Source organism: Mustelus asterias, chromosome 2, assembly GCF_964213995.1.
Source record: "Mustelus asterias chromosome 2, sMusAst1.hap1.1, whole genome shotgun sequence".
Classification (NCBI taxonomy): domain Eukaryota; kingdom Metazoa; phylum Chordata; class Chondrichthyes; order Carcharhiniformes; family Triakidae; genus Mustelus; species Mustelus asterias.
The window spans coordinates 128,477,276-128,494,010 of record NC_135802.1 but is presented as its reverse complement, the minus strand read 5'-3'; the positions used below and the strand labels follow the sequence as shown (position 1 = coordinate 128,494,010).

The 16,735-nt window shown below is 45.2% G+C and overlaps 1 protein-coding gene across 2 annotated transcripts in view; it reads left to right on the top strand.

The window, feature by feature from the left end:
- The window catches only part of gmpr (guanosine monophosphate reductase), an 82,954-nt gene that overhangs the window by 11,923 nt on the left and 54,296 nt on the right, over window positions 1-16,735 (top strand). For both annotated transcript variants that reach the window (XM_078241406.1, XM_078241416.1), the window contains 2 exons: window positions 10,621-10,704; window positions 11,316-11,489. In XM_078241406.1, coding sequence (XP_078097532.1) covers window positions 10,621-10,704; window positions 11,316-11,489 — 258 coding nt within the window. The remainder of the gene's footprint in view (window positions 1-10,620; window positions 10,705-11,315; window positions 11,490-16,735) is intronic.

Below are 16,735 nucleotides of genomic sequence, written 5' to 3'. Positions count from 1 at the left end.
ACCACAAGGATCATTGTCTGGGCCTCTGTTATTAACAATCTATACCAGTGATTTGGATGACAGAGGACCAAGTGTAATATATCCAAATTTGCAGATGATAGAAACATGGGTGGAATTTTAGCTGTGAGGAAATTGTAAAGAGGCTGCAAAAGGATGCAGACAGGTTAAAGAGTGATTGGGCAAGATTATTACAGATGGAATATAATGTGGAGATGTGTGACATTTTCACATTGGTAGAAAAAGGAAAAGCAGGATTTTTTTAATATGGTGAGAGACTGGGAAATGTTGGTCTTTTGAGGGATCTGGATGCATTGTAAATGTATCACAGAAGTTAATATGCAGGTACAGCAAGCAATTAAGAAAGCCTTAATGTCATGTTAACCTTTATTAAAAAGGGATAAGATTAATTATAGAGCCTTGGTGAAACTAAGAAAGGACATACTTGTCTTGGAGGGACTGCAACCTAAGTTTACTAGAGTAATTCCTGGGATAAGGTGATTATCTTCTGAAGAGAAATTGAGTAGACTCGGCCTATTTTATCTGGAGTTCAGAAGAATGACGGGTGATCTAATTGAAACATATCAGAGGTCAAAATCATTGTTTTTATAAAAGCCCTATTTGAGTTTCACTCAAATAGAGCCTTTTGTTTTATTTATTTATTAGTCACAAGTAGGTTTACATTAACATTGCAATGAAGTTACTGTGAAAATTCCCTAGTCACCACACTCCGGCGCATGTTCGGATACACTGAGGGAGAATATAGCATGGCCGATGCACTTAACTAGCACATCTTTCAGACTGTGGGAGGAAATTGGAACACTCGGAGGAAACCCATGCAAACACAGGGAGAATGTGCAGACTCCACACATACAGTGATTTTTGATTTTCAGGGTTTACTTTTTCATTTTCATTATCAGGCAAATAGTCACATAGTAATGTTACTTTCTGAACTTGGGTTGAGTTTTTTTCAGAGTTTCCTTCCAATAGATAAGATAGCAGAAAACCAAACAGAAAGACTCTCTGGCAGCCCAACGAACTCATCCAAGACGAGGATTAATCAGATCAGAATACTATGCTAACCATGTGTCAGTGCCAGATTAAAAAGTTATTTTACAAAATAATGCCTTAATTTGGCAACACAGAAGACATGGTTTGTGCAATAGTGCTCCAAACAAAATTGTAACAAAGAAAATGGATGGTAAATGATTGAAATGGAAGTTTCCATTATAACTTAAAGTAATAAATATAGCATTCCTCTAGTAAGTCAGACATTTCATTGAGCTCTGGAAGATGCTTGGGTGTCTTCGTCTAGAATGATGTGAATAAGGTGAAGAAGCCATCGATCTGTTGGGTGAGGTATCTGCCTCTATACATCTTTGGCGGCAAATTCTAATTGTTGTGCAATTCTGCATTCCAGTTAGCCACAGCATTTCAACAGCCAGCTTTTCAAAGATCTCTGCTCTCCAGTCAATTATGTGGGGTTATGGGGATAGGGTGGGATTGTCATCGGTGCAGGCTGGATAGGCCGAATGGCCTCCTTCTGTACTGTAGGGATTCTGTGATTCTAATTTGATGCTGTCTCCATCTGCACCCCAAAGCCTTTTGGGTTCATTTTCCACACTGGAATGCCCTACTTCATGGACATTAAGTTGATGCAGTCCAAGATTCCATTGTTTTTGCATTCTCAACCTCATTTGTGGAAGGAAAACCATTGTCTACATAGTTGATGAACAGCAAGGGGGCAGTTCTCCCAGCCCGCTGCACTTCGAGTAGTGCGCCGAGAGACATCAGTTTAGACATCCCGTTTCACAGGATTCACGCTGGGCATCACGGCCCCTGTATGTCTCCCAAGGTGAGGTTCTTTTGGCGTCATCAGCTCCGTGCTGGAAATTGTATGGAAATGTCAATTTGAATAACATTTTCATATGATTAGCGGGCCCGCTCGTGACCTCTCCATACCATCCCCCTCCAGCACCCTGACACTGCCCAAGGGGCAAACTGGCACTGTCTACAGGGTACCTTGGCACTGCAACTGGGGTGGGGGACACATAGGGGCTGGCCCGGGGAGGTTCATGAGGCCAGCGATTGGGGAGTAGGAGGCGGGGTGGTCGGAAGGCCCGCGATCATGGGGGTTGCGGGGCTGGCTAGAGATCGGGAGTGAGCAGGGGACAGAGTGAGAGCTATAAGGGCTTTGGCTCACAGGGCTTCGGCGAAGGCGAGGAAGGTTGTTTGTTTGTTTTTCTTCGGTTACACCCCCTTTTTGTTTTATCTCCCAAAAACTAAAAAGGACATGGCTGGTATGAGTGGGAGGCCAGTATACTGCATTCGGTGTGGGATGTGGGAGTTCCTGGAGACAACTTGCCTCCCGGAAGTCCATATCTGTGCCAGATGTGTAGAACTGCAACTCCTGAAGGATCGTGTAAGGGAGCTGGAGCTGAGGCTCGATGAACTCAGTTTAGTTAGGGAAAATGAGAGATTAATAGATAAATGTTATAGTCAGGTAGTGACACCAGGGTCTCGGAAGGAAGACACGTGGGTCACAGTTAGGAGGGGTAATAGTCAGAAGGGTGATGTGCCAGAAAGTACCCCAGTGGCAGTCTCCCATAAAAGAAAGGGATGGGCAACAGATGGGAGAAGGGAAGGGAGTGAGCAGTCTGTGGAGGGATCCCCTGTGGTTGTCCCCCTCCAAAATAGGTATATTGTTTGGATTCTGTGGAGGGGGATGACCCTTCAGGGGTAAGCCACGAGGACCAGATCGCCTCCACGGAGACAGGCTCAGGGGTCCGGAAGGGAAAGAAGGGGTTTAGGAGAGCGATAGTTGTGGGGGACGCAATGGTTAGAGGCACGGACAGGCGCTTCTGTGGGAGTGAACGAGAATCCAGGATGGTAGTCTGCCTCCCTGGTGCCGGGGTACTGGATGTCTCCGAGAGGGTAGGAAGCATATTTAAAAAGGAAGGTAGTCAAACGGATGTGATTGTACACATTGGTGAAAATGATGTAGGTAGGAAGAGCAGGGGGGTCATACGAGAGAAATTCAGGGAGTTGGGTGCTAGGCTAAAAAGTAAGCCCTCCAGGGTAGCAACCTCTGGACTGCTCCCGGTGTCTAGTGCAAGTGAGGCTCGGAACAGGGAGATTCTACAGTTGAACGCGTGGCTAAAGGACTGGTGCAAGAGGGAGGGTTTTAAATTCATAGATAACTGGGAAATCTTCAAGTCAGGATGGCAACTGTACAGAAAGGATGGGTTACACCTCAACTGGAAGGGAGCAAATATCCTGGCTGGGAGTTTTGCTAGAGTGTTTCGGCAGGATTTAAACTAGTGTGGCAGGGGGGTGGGGAACAAAACAGGAGGTCAGTAAATACTGAGGCTGGGGTTGAGCTGGGGGCCAGGGCAAGGCTAGCTAAGAAGAGGAGCACTCTGGAGGAGGAGGACCTGACTGGGCCTGGAGGTCTGGAGTGCATCTGCTTCAATGCGAGGAGCGTAACGGGTAAGACAGACGAACTTAGGGCCTTAATGCTTATGCGGAATTTGGATGTGGTTGCGGTGACGGAAACTTGGTTAAAAGAAGGACAGGACTGGCAGCTGAATATTCCGGGGTATAAGTGTTTTAGGCGAGACAGAGGAGGGGCTAAAAAAGGTGGGGGAGTAGCGATATTAGTTAGGGAGCATATTACCGCGGTGCAGAGGGTAGACAACTTAGAGGGGTCATGTACTGAGTCGCTGTGGGTGGAACTCAGAAACAGGAAGGGTGCAGTCACTATGCTGGGGTTGTACTACAGACCACCCAACAGCCCACGGGAAGTGGAGGAAAGGATATGTCAGGAGATTCTGGATAGGTGCAGAAAAAATAGGATTGTTGTAGTGGGGGACTTTAATTTCCCTGGCACAGACTGGAAAGTGCTTAGAGCTGGGGGTCCGGACGGGGAGGAATTTGTAAAATGCGTACTGGAAGGTTCTTTGGAACAGTATGTAGATAGCCCGACTAGAGAGGGGGCTATACTGGACCTAGTTCTGGGAAATGAGCCCGGTCATGTCGTCAAAGTTTCGGTAGGGGAACATGTGGCAAATAGTGACCACAACTCTGTTAACTTTAGGATAGTAATGGACAAGGATGAGTGCTGTCCTACGGGCAGGGTGCTAAATTGGGGGAAGGCTGACTATAGCCGGATTAGGCAGGAATTGGTGGATGTTGATTGGGAGAGGATGTTCAAGGGTAAGTCCGCGTCTGGCATGTGGGAGTCTTTTAAGGAACTATTGATAAGGCTGCAGGATAGGCATGTGCCTGTAAAAAGGAAAGATAGGAAAGGTAGGATTCGAGAGCCGTGGATAACCAGGGAAATTGAGGATCTGATTAAAATGAAAAGGGAGGCGTACGTTAAGTCCAGGCAACTGAAAATAGATGGAGCTCTGGAGGAATACAGAGAGAGTAGGAAAGAACTCAAACGGGGAGTTAGAAGGGCAAAAAGAGGTCACGAGATGTTCCTGGCAGGCATTCTATTCATACGTTAGGAACAAAAGAGTTGTCAGGGAGAAAATCGGACCTCTCGGGGACAAAGGAGGGGAATTATGCTTAGAACCCAAGGGAATAGGGGAGATCCTAAATGAATACTTTGCATCGGTATTCACGAAGGAGAGGGGCGTGTTAACCGGGAGTGTCTCGGAGTGAGGTGTTGACCCGTTAGAGAAAATCTCCATTACGATAGAGGAAGTGTTAGGTTTTTTAGGGAACATTAAAACTGACAAAGCCCCAGGGCCTGATGGCATCTATCCTCGACTGCTCAGGGAGACGAGAGATGAAATTGCTGGGCCTCTGACGGAAATCTTTGTCGCTTCTTTGGACACGGGTGAGGTCCCTGAAGATTGGAGGATAGCGAATGTGGTCCCGTTGTTTAAGAAGGGTAGCAGGGATAACCCAGGAAATTATAGGCCGGTGAGCTTGACGTCCGTGGTAGGGAAGTTGTTGGAGAGGATTCTTAGAGACAGGATGTATGTGCATTTAGAACGGAACAATCTCATTAGTAACAGACAGCATGGTTTTGTAAGAGGGAGGTCGTGCCTTACAAATTTGGTGGAGTTTTTTGAGGAAGTGACAAAAACGGTTGATGAAGGAAGGGCCGTGGATGTCGTCTATATGGATTTCAGTAAGGCATTTGACAAAGTCCCACATGGCAGGTTGGTTAAGAAGGTTAAGGCTCATGGGATACAAGGAGAAGTGGCTAGATGGGTGGAGAACTGGCTTGGCCATAGGAGACAGAGGGTAGTGGTCGAAGGGTCTTTTTCCGGCTGGAGGTCTGTGACCAGTGGTGTTCCGCAGGGCTCTGTACTGGGACCTCTGCTATTTGTGATATATATAAATGATTTGGAAGAAGGCGTAACTGGTGTAATCAGCAAGTTTGCGGATGACACGAAGATGGCTGGAATTGCGGATAGCGAAGAGCATTGTCGGGCAATACAGCAGGATATAGATAGGCTGGAAAATTGGGCGGAGAGGTGGCAGATGGAGTTTAATCCGGATAAATGCGAAGTGATGCATTTTGGAAGAAATAATGTAGGGAGGAGTTATACAATAAATGGCAGAGTCATCAGGAGTATAGAAACACAGAGGGACCTAGGTGTGCAAGTCCACAAATCCTTGAAGGTGGCAACACAGGTGGAGAAGGTGGTGAAGAAGGCATTTGGTATGCTTGCCTTTATAGGACGGGGTATAGAGTATAAAAGCTGGAGTCTGATGATGCAGCTGTATAGAACGCTGGTTAGGCCACATTTGGAGTACTGCGTCCAGTTCTGGTCGCCGCACTACCAGAAGGACGTGGAGGCGTTAGAGAGAGAGTGCAGAGAAGGTTTTCCAGGATGTTGCCTGGTATGGAGGGTCTTAGCTATGAGGAGAGATTGGGTAGACTGGGGTTGTTCTCCTTGGAAAGACGGAGAATGAGGGGAGATCTAATAGAGGTGTACAAGATTATGAAGGGTATAGATAGGGTGAACGGTGGGAAGCTTTTTCCCAGGTCGGAGGTGACGATCACGAGGGGTCACGGGCTCAAGCTGAGAGGGGCGAAGTATAACTCAGACATCAGAGGGACGTTTTTTACACAGAGGGTGGTGGGGGCCTGGAATGCGCTGCCAAGTAGGGTGGTGGAGGCAGGCACGCTGACATCGTTTAAGACTTACCTGGATAGTCACATGAGCAGCCTGGGAATGGAGGGATACAAACGATTGGTCTAGTTGGACCAAGGAGCGGCACAGGCTTGGAGGGCCGAAGGGCCTGTTTCCTGTGCTGTACTGTTCTGTGTTCTGGGAAGGCCAGCAATTGGGAGGCCGGCAATGGGGGGGGCCACTGCACATGCGCCCATCTGTGCACTGACAGATCAGCGCATGTGTTGTGGCCCGCACAGCGCTATGCTGCCGGCCTCTCGGGTGGGAATAGACCCCGCCCCCTACTTTACAGAGTGAATCATGCTGAGGCACTCTGCAATGTTCAGAGTGTCAGAGATTTACGCTGGTAAGTACTCTCAAAAACCGGTGGGATTTACTCCCATTTCCCGCGTGTTGGGAACTTAGAATTTTTTTGAGAGAATCCCGGCCCAACTCTTTTCCTTACTACTTCTGTCAATGCTGCCATAGAATACAGATTGCACCTGAGTGTGGCAACACTGACTAATATCTTCAGCTAATAAGTGAATGAAGGTAAGCACTTGTTTTGATTTCTCGTACGTCTTTCCAAGATCCACAAGATTGTTTCGTAAGATGCACAAGAGATGGAAAGTAGGTAAATAGGAGCTAATGCTTCACCAGATGGTAAACTATGTCAAAGAGCTTAGCCATTTTTCCATACATTTTGCCATCTTCCCCTGAAGTATCTGTCCCTTTTGAATGGTTTGATTTATCCATGAATTATGCCTTATGACTTAGGCTCTGGTTGTGTCATAATGCCAAAGATTTCTTTATGTTGGTTGTGCCAGAGATGAAAGGTTCGGAACTGACCGCTCCCTGGGCGCTCTTCAAGTCAACGTATGCCGCTGCACGATGGCGGGCCTTGCAGTGTATTTACACCTTGTGTCTCAGGTTCATTGCCTCCCAATCCAGTCCAGCTTCTGGGCATTTACAGTTCTTTCTTTGGAAGTGGATTTCTTCTTCTTGGTACCAGAGATGGTCGAAGTAACTGTCTTCATTTCAGAAGATGAGCTTGAAGACACTTGATGTTTCTGTAGTGTTGATGAATTTTTTATTCATTCATGGCACATGGGCATCACTGGCTGGCCAGTATTTATTGCCCATCCCTAGTTGCTCATGTTCAGAGGACAGTTGAGAGTCAACCACATTGCTGTGACCTTGGAGTCACATGTAGGCCAGACCAGGTAAGGATGGCAGATTTCCTTCCCTAAAGGACAGATGGATTTTTCCGACAATCGACAATAATTTCATGGTCATCAGTAGATTCTTAATTCCAGATATTTTTTATTGATTTCAAATTCCACTATCTGCCGTGGCGGGATTCGAAACCAGGTCCCCAGAACATTAGCTGAGTTTCTGGATTAATAGTTTACCAATAATACCACCAGGCCATTGCCTGGTTTTGGTGGAATCAGAGAGTGCTCTATACCGATTCCAGCATACCATAATTTAAAGTTTGCATTGCTTTTCCCTTTTCCCTTTGTTTACCTTCTATTACCACCATGACTGTGACGGATCAGTGCATTTGTATAAAATCATCAAAGTGTCATCAGCATTTCAACATTTCAGCTATTGGCCATGCTAAGTTGCCCCTTAATATCCCAGGAAGTGTAGGTTAGGGGGATTAGCAGCGTAAAAACTCGGGGTTATGGGGAACAGGTCTGGGTAGGATTGCCCCTTTGTGTCAGGAGGATTATGTGGGGCTACAAGGATAGGGCCTGAGTGGGATTGTTGTCGGTGCAGACTCGATAGGCCGAATGCTCTCCTTCTCCACTGTAGGGATTCTACGATTCTATGAATTGTGCAGCTGCCAACTCATTGCATCTTGATCTGCTCATAGGCACAAGAACTGATACCAGAGAGGTAAAAGCAGCTGCCCTCAATGTAATTTAGGGCTAAAGAAATGGTGCAAGAACATTACAAATCATTGGTTAGGTCTTAGCTAGAGTATGTGGCAATTTTGCCACCACACTTCAGGCAAGATGTAAAGGTCTTAGCGAGGGAGTTTTACCAGATTTAAACATGAATGATGGATTTTAAAGTTTATTTATTAGTGTCACAAGTAGGCTTATGTTAACATTGCAATGACGTTACTGTAAAAATCTCCTAAGCGCCACATTCTGGCACCTGTTTGGGTACACGAAGGGAGAATTTAGCAGGGCCAATGCACCTAACCAGCACATCTTTCAGATTGTGGGAGGAAACCGGAGCACCAGGAAGAAACCCACGCAGACACGGGGAGAACATGCAGACTCCGCACAGACAGTGACCCAAGCAGGCAATCGAACCCATGTCCCTAGCATGGGTAGCAGTGCTAACCCGAAAGGTTGGAAATATTGGGCCTGTCATGAGGAGAGGTTGGAAAGGTTAGGACTGTTGTCCTTTGAACAGAGAAGGTTAAGAGGTGATCTAACAATGGTATTTCATATGATGAGAGGTTTTGATAGAACTGACAGAAAAAAAAAATCCATCTGGTGAGTGGCTCAATAACTAGAAATCATCGATTTTAAAATCATTGGCAAAAGATCTAGACTGAAGAGGAGGAGAGTTGTTGAGATCTGAATGTTCTATCTGAAAAGATAGTGGATGTTGAATCCATAAATAAGTTTAAAAGGAAGTTGAACAGGTATTTGAAAATGAGAAACTTACAGGATTACGGTCAAAAAGCAGGAATGGGAGACTAAGCATAATTTCTCCTTCAAAGAGCTAGCACAGGCATGATGGACTGAATGGCCACCACCTGTGCTGTTGATGATTCCACAGTATAGAGTTCCATTCATAACAACTCTAATAATGAAATAACTCATCCCAGGTCACTGCAGGACTTGGACAATATCTATGCTTGAGCTGCAAAATAACAGATTACATTCATGCCACATGAATGCCAGCTAATTTACAAAGAGATACCAGAAATGTGTGGGTATACATATCAAGAAAAGACAGACTGAGTTGCTTTTCTCTTGAAAAATGAAAGCTGAGGGGTGACTGAATAGAGGTCTTCAAAATTTATAAAAAGTTTTGATAGAAATCATAGAAACCCTACAGTGCAGAAGGAGGCCATTCGGCCCATCGAGTCTGCACCGACCACAATCCCACCCAGGCCCTACCCCCACATATTTACCTGCTAATCCCTCTAACTTACACATCCCAGGACTCTAAGGGGCAATTTTTAACCTGGCCAATCAATCTAACCTGCACATCTTTGGACTGTGGGAGGAAACCGGAGCACCCGGAGGAAACCCACGCAGACACGAGGAGAATGTGTAAACTCCACACAGACAGTGACCCGAGCCGGGAATCGAACCCGGGACCCTGGAGCTGTGAAGCAGCAGTGCTAACCACTGTGCTACCGTGCCGCCCCACGATAGAGTCAATTCAGAGAGAATGTTCCCTCTTGTAGGGAAGAGCATAACATAGTCACCAAGAAATTCATTCGGGAATTCAGAGAAACTTCTTCATCCAAAACAGTGATGAGAATGTGGAACTTGCTACCATGGGGAGTGGTTGATGTGAATAATATAAATGCACGAGGGGAAGATAGATAATTAATTGAGGGAGAAGGGAATAGAGGATAATAATGCTAGTTTAGATGAGGAAAGATAGGAAGAGGCTCAAGTGGAGTACATGGACTGGTTGGGTCAAGTGATTTGCTTCTGTGCTGCATTGCTTATGTAATCCTATATAATTCCATTGTTGAGTCCTCCACCATCAGCATTGCAGATCCATAAATTAGCATAAGATACTTTCTTGCTCCTCTCACACACCATTAGTTGATTAAGAAATAGTTGTAGTAATCACCACCACATGGACACAAAACCCATCCTCACTAGAATACCAATGACTTGGTTTATCATGACAATACTGTATAGAGTTTGGTACAGTACCACTCATTTCAATGGTTATTGCCAGAGTCCCAGCTCATTTGCAACTTTTAGGTGCTGAATGTTCTGAATTAATTTTGGAGAATATATGAAAGTGTAGAATGTTTCATAATTCATTTTATTATTTCAACAACGTTTAAAAATACTTAAGTTTTTCAACTGGGAAATCCTTCACTTGAATGCTTTACTTGTCTGACTAGAGGAATGAGCTGTAATAACTGGCTTGAGCCCTCCTCCCACTGTCATGAAGCTATAGCAATTTCAATCAGATACAGATCAGGATCCATCTGACCTTTACAGGCAAGAGGCTATCTTATTAAACTGAAACTATTGGTTTACTAATTATTTGATGATATGCCCTGGCTTGGGTGTAGGATGCAAAAAACCTGTATGGCTTTGAACAAGATTGAAAAGTATTGTAAATAAAAGTGACTCTATAGTGCTTTTCAATGTGTGTATATTGGAGACACTTTGAGTTTTTTCCCAGATTTGGGTACACAAGTTGCAATGATTGCTCTTTATCTGTCTGCAGTCCACTTCCTGAAATTCTGCTCCGGTTTCTTTTGCAGTTTGTGATGTTTACTGCCATTCATAAACACTACTCTCCGGAAGATTGGAAGAAGTTTGGAGCATCTCATCCTGAATGTCTTGAGGTATTATTTGAGAATGTTATGGTTTATTATGGGATGAAATTGAGCTACTAGGTTATCTGTACTGTGATAAAACACTGCCACAACTGCTAATCACATTTACAGTAGTCAATAGTGTAGTGCCTTGTATATTTTGCTTACACTGGTGCTGTCCATCTTTGTTGGGGGGGTGGGCAGCACCAGAAAGTTATTTTTTTCGTCTGTGTGGATAGAATGGAAGTCCCGATTTCCTCATGAGCGTTAAGGCCTAGCTTCCTGTTGGAACCCATCCCTAATTATAATTGGACCTTACACTGCATGACCATAAATTTAACGAATGTGACTTTTGACACAAATCGTTCCCATCAGCTGGAATTGCAGAGTTAGAATTTGGGCATAGTGAATTTTTATCAAATAATGTTGAAGGGCTGAAAAAAACAGGAGGCCTTTGAACTCTACACCTAATTTCTGATCTACATTTCCAGTGGACAGAGTTAGAGGCTGAGTGAGTGAATTTGTAAAATTACTCATCATACCCCTTTAAAGTTTCTGAATATAGTAGAGTTTTGAGAAGTATTCTGAATGATCGTTCTCTAATTATTTCTTTCTGTCCCTTGTTCTCTTTCTGTCTTCAGCATATAGCTGTTAGCTCAGGCACTGGCCAGGCAGATTTGGACAAGCTTTACATGATTCTAGAAACAATCCCAGCCATCAAATACATCTGTCTGGATGTTGCAAATGGTTACTCCGAATACTTTGTGGAATCGGTTAAAACTGTCCGGGCTAAGTTTCCAAAACACACAATTATGGTGAGTATCACACACTTATAAAACAATTGGTGAAACATCTTCTAAAGTATTAAATTATCATGGCGGACAGTTACTGGGCAATCCAAGGTGGAGTGCAAATATATGGCACCAGTCTCCTCTTCTACTTCCACCACATACACGTGCGCGCACACACACACAGACAGACAGGCACACACACACACAGGCACACACACACTCCCATCCAGCCACATTACAATGTAGCAAATTACTTGTAGGCGATAGTGGTTCCCACAAGGAAGGACGGTAAGCTGTAAGGAAGTTTTGATGGAAAGGCAAACCTCTAACCTGGTACATGTCATGTACGGAAATGTCGAACTGAATAACATTACATCATATATTCCCATCATGGGCAGCAACTGAGGATTTAAAAAAAAGACATCTAACATCAGAATCAACAGTGGAATGTGTGGAACAGTAAGGAAAGCTAACCAGTTCTTGCTATGTATGGCCAGACAAATAGGGCACGAGTTCTTGGAAGTGTTGGCTGTGGCCAAGTGGTAGCATACTCACCTCCTGAGTCAGAAAAATGTGGGTTAAAGTCCCTCACAATATTAACATTGACATTCCACTGCGGTGCTGAGAGAGACAATACTCCACTGTCAGAATCTTTTAGTTGAGACTTGAAACTGAGGTCCTCTTTGCCCTTTTGAAACTATGGGTGCAATTCTCCCAAAAAAATTCTAAGTGTCAAATTTGCGTCAAACAGGAGTAAATCCTGCTTTTTTTTCAGCAAGACTTTCAAAATGAATCTCCCGCACTCTGTGCATCACTGAGTGCACTAGCATGAATCACGCTGACAAGCTGGGGGCAGGGCCTATTCCCACTGGAGAGGCTGGCAGCAGAGCGCTGAGCAGGCCACTGCGCATGCACTGATCTGTCAGCGCCGAGATCGGCACCCGCGCAGTAGCCCCGCACTGCCGGCCTCCCGATCGCTGGCCAGCGTACCAACTCTGCAACACTGGCCTGCGACTCCACCTCCCTCTCCACCCCCAGATTGCTGACCCCCAGGCAAGCCTCGACCCTCTTTTCCCTCTCCCCCGGTACAGCTCGAGTCCCCCCCCGCCCCCCCCCCTCTCCCCAGCCCCGATCACTGGCCTCCTTCCCTCTGTCACCGCCTGGCATCCCCCTCTCTATCACCGCCGAGTGCAGAGTGGCAGTGGGATCTCCCACCCCCTTCAATCTCCTCCCAGCAGAGGCCCCACCCCTATTAGACCCTGACCCCTTGGCACTGCTTGATGCCTGGTGGACAGTGCCACGGTGCCTCTTGGGCATTGCCATTTTGACCCTTGGCAGTGCCAGGGATCAAGCTGACAGTGCCTAGGAGGCAGCCCGGACCACCTGGGAGGGCCTTCATAGCCCCCCCCTTCACTCCAGCGGGGTCGAGCCACCAGCTCCCAGCAAGTGGAGAGCTGTTGTGAAACGGCGCTGGTGGGAGGAGAGACTCTAGCAGGCCTAGAGACTTCAGTCCTGGGCCCGCGTATAAGATGCTGATGATCATTTGCATAAATTATTCAGCTCTGCGCTGATTTCTGGCCCGGAGCTGATGGCGCCGGAAATCCGGAGGCCGGAGACTCGCAGAGCACTGCAGCGGTCTGGGAGATTCGCTCCCTATATCTTGGTACTATTTTGAAACAGTGCTGAAGAATTATTCTCAGTCACCTAATCATTATTTATCCATCAATGAACGTCACACTTAAAAAAAACTATCTGGTCATCATCACATTGCTGTTTGTGGGAGCTTGCTGTGCATAAGGTGGCTGCTCCATTTCCTACATTACAACAGTGACTACACTTAAAAGTACTTTCCTGGCTACAAAGTATTTTTGACATCGGGGATCTGAAAGACATTATATAAATTGAAGTTTTCATTTGATGATAATGGGTTGTTCACGATTGTTTAGTATCATTCACAGCTCAGATACTGAAGCTGTCCATATGCAACAAGACCTGGACAACATTCAGGCTTGGGCTGAAATATGGGATGTGACTTTTGTGCCACCCAAGTGACAGGCAATAACTATCTCCAACAAGACAAAATCTAAAGTTTAGCTTATTCATTAGTGTCACAAGTAGGCTGCCATTAACACTGCAATGAAGTTACTGTGAAAATCCCCTAGTCACCACTGGTGCCTGTTTGGGTACACTGAGGGAGAATTTAGCATGGCCAATGCACCTAACCAGCATGTCTTTCGGACTGTGGGAGGAAACTGGAGCACCCGGAGGAAACTCACGCAGACATGGGGAGAATGTGCAGATTCCGCACAGCCAGTGACCCAAGCCGGGAATCGAACCAGGGTCCCATCTAACCATACCCAGTGATATTCAATGGCATTACCATTGCTGAATCCCACACTTAACATCCTGGAGGTTACCATTGACCAGCAACTGAACTGGACCAGCCATACCATATCTACACAAACAGGCTGGGAATTCCTCAGCAAATAACTAACCTCCTGATTCCCCAAAACTATCTACAAGGCACAAGTCCACAGTTTGATGGAATACTCTCCAGCTACTTGCATGAATGCAGCTCCAACAAAACTCAAGACATTCAACACCATCCAGGACATAGCACCCAATTGATTGGCACCCCATCCACCACCTTAAACATTCATTCCCTCCTCTATCAGCACACAGTGGTAGCAGTGTGTACCAACAATAAGATACACTGCAACAACTTACCAAGGTTCTTTTAACAGCATCTTCCAAACCCGTGATCTCTACCACCTAGAAAGACAAGGCAGCAGATGCATGGGAACACCATCGCCCGCAAGTACCCCTCCAAAGTCAATCACTATCCTGACCTGGAGTTTTATCGCTGTTCCTTCACCATGGCTGAGTCCAAATCCTGGAAATCTATACCAACGCCACATGGACTACAGGGGCTCAAGAAGATGGCTCACTCCTATCTTCACAAGCATAATTAGGGATGGGCAAGAAACACTGGCTACGCCAGCAATACTCACACTTCCATGATTGAATAAATGGACTTGGCTGGAGCATTGTTTGCAATTCTGGTTGCTGTACTGCTGCAAAGATATCCAGGTTGATACCAAGCTAAAGACATGGAAACTGTAAGAAGAGATTGAGGGGTTGCATTTTTTGTTCTGGAGAGGTGAAGGACCCGGCAAAACTTTATTCAGTGGGGAAGATAATGGGGGATGGAAAGCAAGAGTTTAGCCAGGGGTAACAGGAGGTGGGGTGAGCTGGTGGTGCATGGGGGTGGGGGGTGGTTTGAGGTGGTGGGGTTGCTGCATGAGGGGGTGGGTGTTGTGTTTTTTTTCTCCCTTTGCTTACTTAGTAGATCAAGGCACCAACAACAGGCAAGGGGTACGTTAACTCAAAAATACACAGGTTAGTTTATTAAGGATTTAAGAAGTTGGTAGCATACACAGTTGGAAAACTTTCACACATGTCTGAGTCAGTAGCTTCCTCAGAACAAACTGTGACCAAGTCCGAATCACATGAAACACTGCATAATTTCCCTTTTATAATGTATACAGAACACCACACCCACTTAAAGGTGTACCACAACATCTGCCTATTTTTTTCAAATAAATAACTTCCACATAACTTCCAGATAAAATAACTTACAATATATGAAAATGTTCATTGATGCATTTCAGAGTTAAAAGTTAAGAAACTCATAAACCTAAGTCCCAGAAGCAGTCTGCTAATATGCCCTGATTTGGCAACTGGAATGATAACTTGAGGTTGTTGAATTGTCAAGTTTGGATTTTGCCTTGATCTTATATTGGAGACATTGGAATTGTATGGTGGTTAAGGATTTGCTATTTCCCTGATTTTTCTGTTTTGTCTCTCAGTTGTACCATTGAGTGTGATGACCTTATATGACCTTGGCTTTGGACAAATCCTTATCACTTTGGCTGGTTACCACGTACCTTCTATGGGATGCTGAATTTGAATCTGTTGTCCTATCTTTAAACTTGGCAAGTCTTTGCCTGCATTCTTGTCATGCACGTCTTTCATCCTCCCCCGTTCACAGAATCTTTACAGTGCAGAAGGAGACCATTTGGCCCATTGAGTCTGCACAGGCTCTCTGAAAGAACATTCTACCTAGTCCCACTTCCCTGCCTTATTCCCGTAATGTTGCACATTCTTTCTTTTCACATAGCCAACCAATTCTCTTTTGAACACCTCGATTGAACCTGCCTCCACCATCCTCTCAGGAAGTTCATTCCTTTCCTCACATCACTTTTACTCCTTTTACAGATTATTTTGAATCTATACCCTCTGGTTCTTGATGTACTCTTGAGAGGGAATAGTTTTTTATTATTTTTCCTGTCCATATCCTCAGGATTTTGACTGTCTGAATCAAGTCTCCTTTCAGCCTCCTTTTCTCCAAGGAAAGCTCTTTAATCTTATCCTCATAACTACAGTTGTTTATCCCTTGAATCATTCTTGTGAATCTCCTCTGTACTCTCTTCAATGCCTTCACATCCTTTACTGAACTGGTCTTCAAACGTCATTGTATTAGTCTTCTTCTGTGAGCCTGGATATGTTGAGCCTATGTAAACCTTTATTTCTAATGTCTAAACTAATTTTTATAGCTTGCTGTCTGGTTTGCACGGGTCTTGAGTTGACAAATCCATGCGTTGTTTAAATAGTTTAAACTCAGCCATCTTCCCATTTAAGAAAACTTTGTGGACATCTTTGCAATATTCTCCAGACCTTCCTGCTTCTCTGTTGTGTAAAGAAAAATACTCTTGCTGTTTTACTGATCAGGAGTTGAATACTGTGAACACTTTAAACTCACCACAGTACGTCAGTTGCTTGTAGTTCTTCTGTTCCATGTTCTGTTCAAGTTCCACTGCTGCTGCTGCACTTGGGATGAGTGGTGCGGTTGCCACTTGTGCGCATGTTTCCGAAGCTCCGCACACAAAGCTGAGTTGTGGCAGGAATGCACCACAATGCTCCACAAAATGAATACTGGCACCAAAGACTATGTCTTGCATCAACTTTCACAATCTTACTCTGCCTGATTACCGCAATGTCTCTTGGTTCTCCCTTGCCCGCGAAGGATCTCCATAGATTCCATAGAATCTCCGTAGGATCTAGCCCACTTCCATTCTTTTCTGACTGAGCATTGCCTGGCATTAAGCCTCTCGTCATGCTGTTGAATTCTCAGACTGTTCCAAACTCCAGTTAGAGATCCCACAATTTGCATTCATTGAATGATTTTAAACTTCAGCTTTTTTTCTACT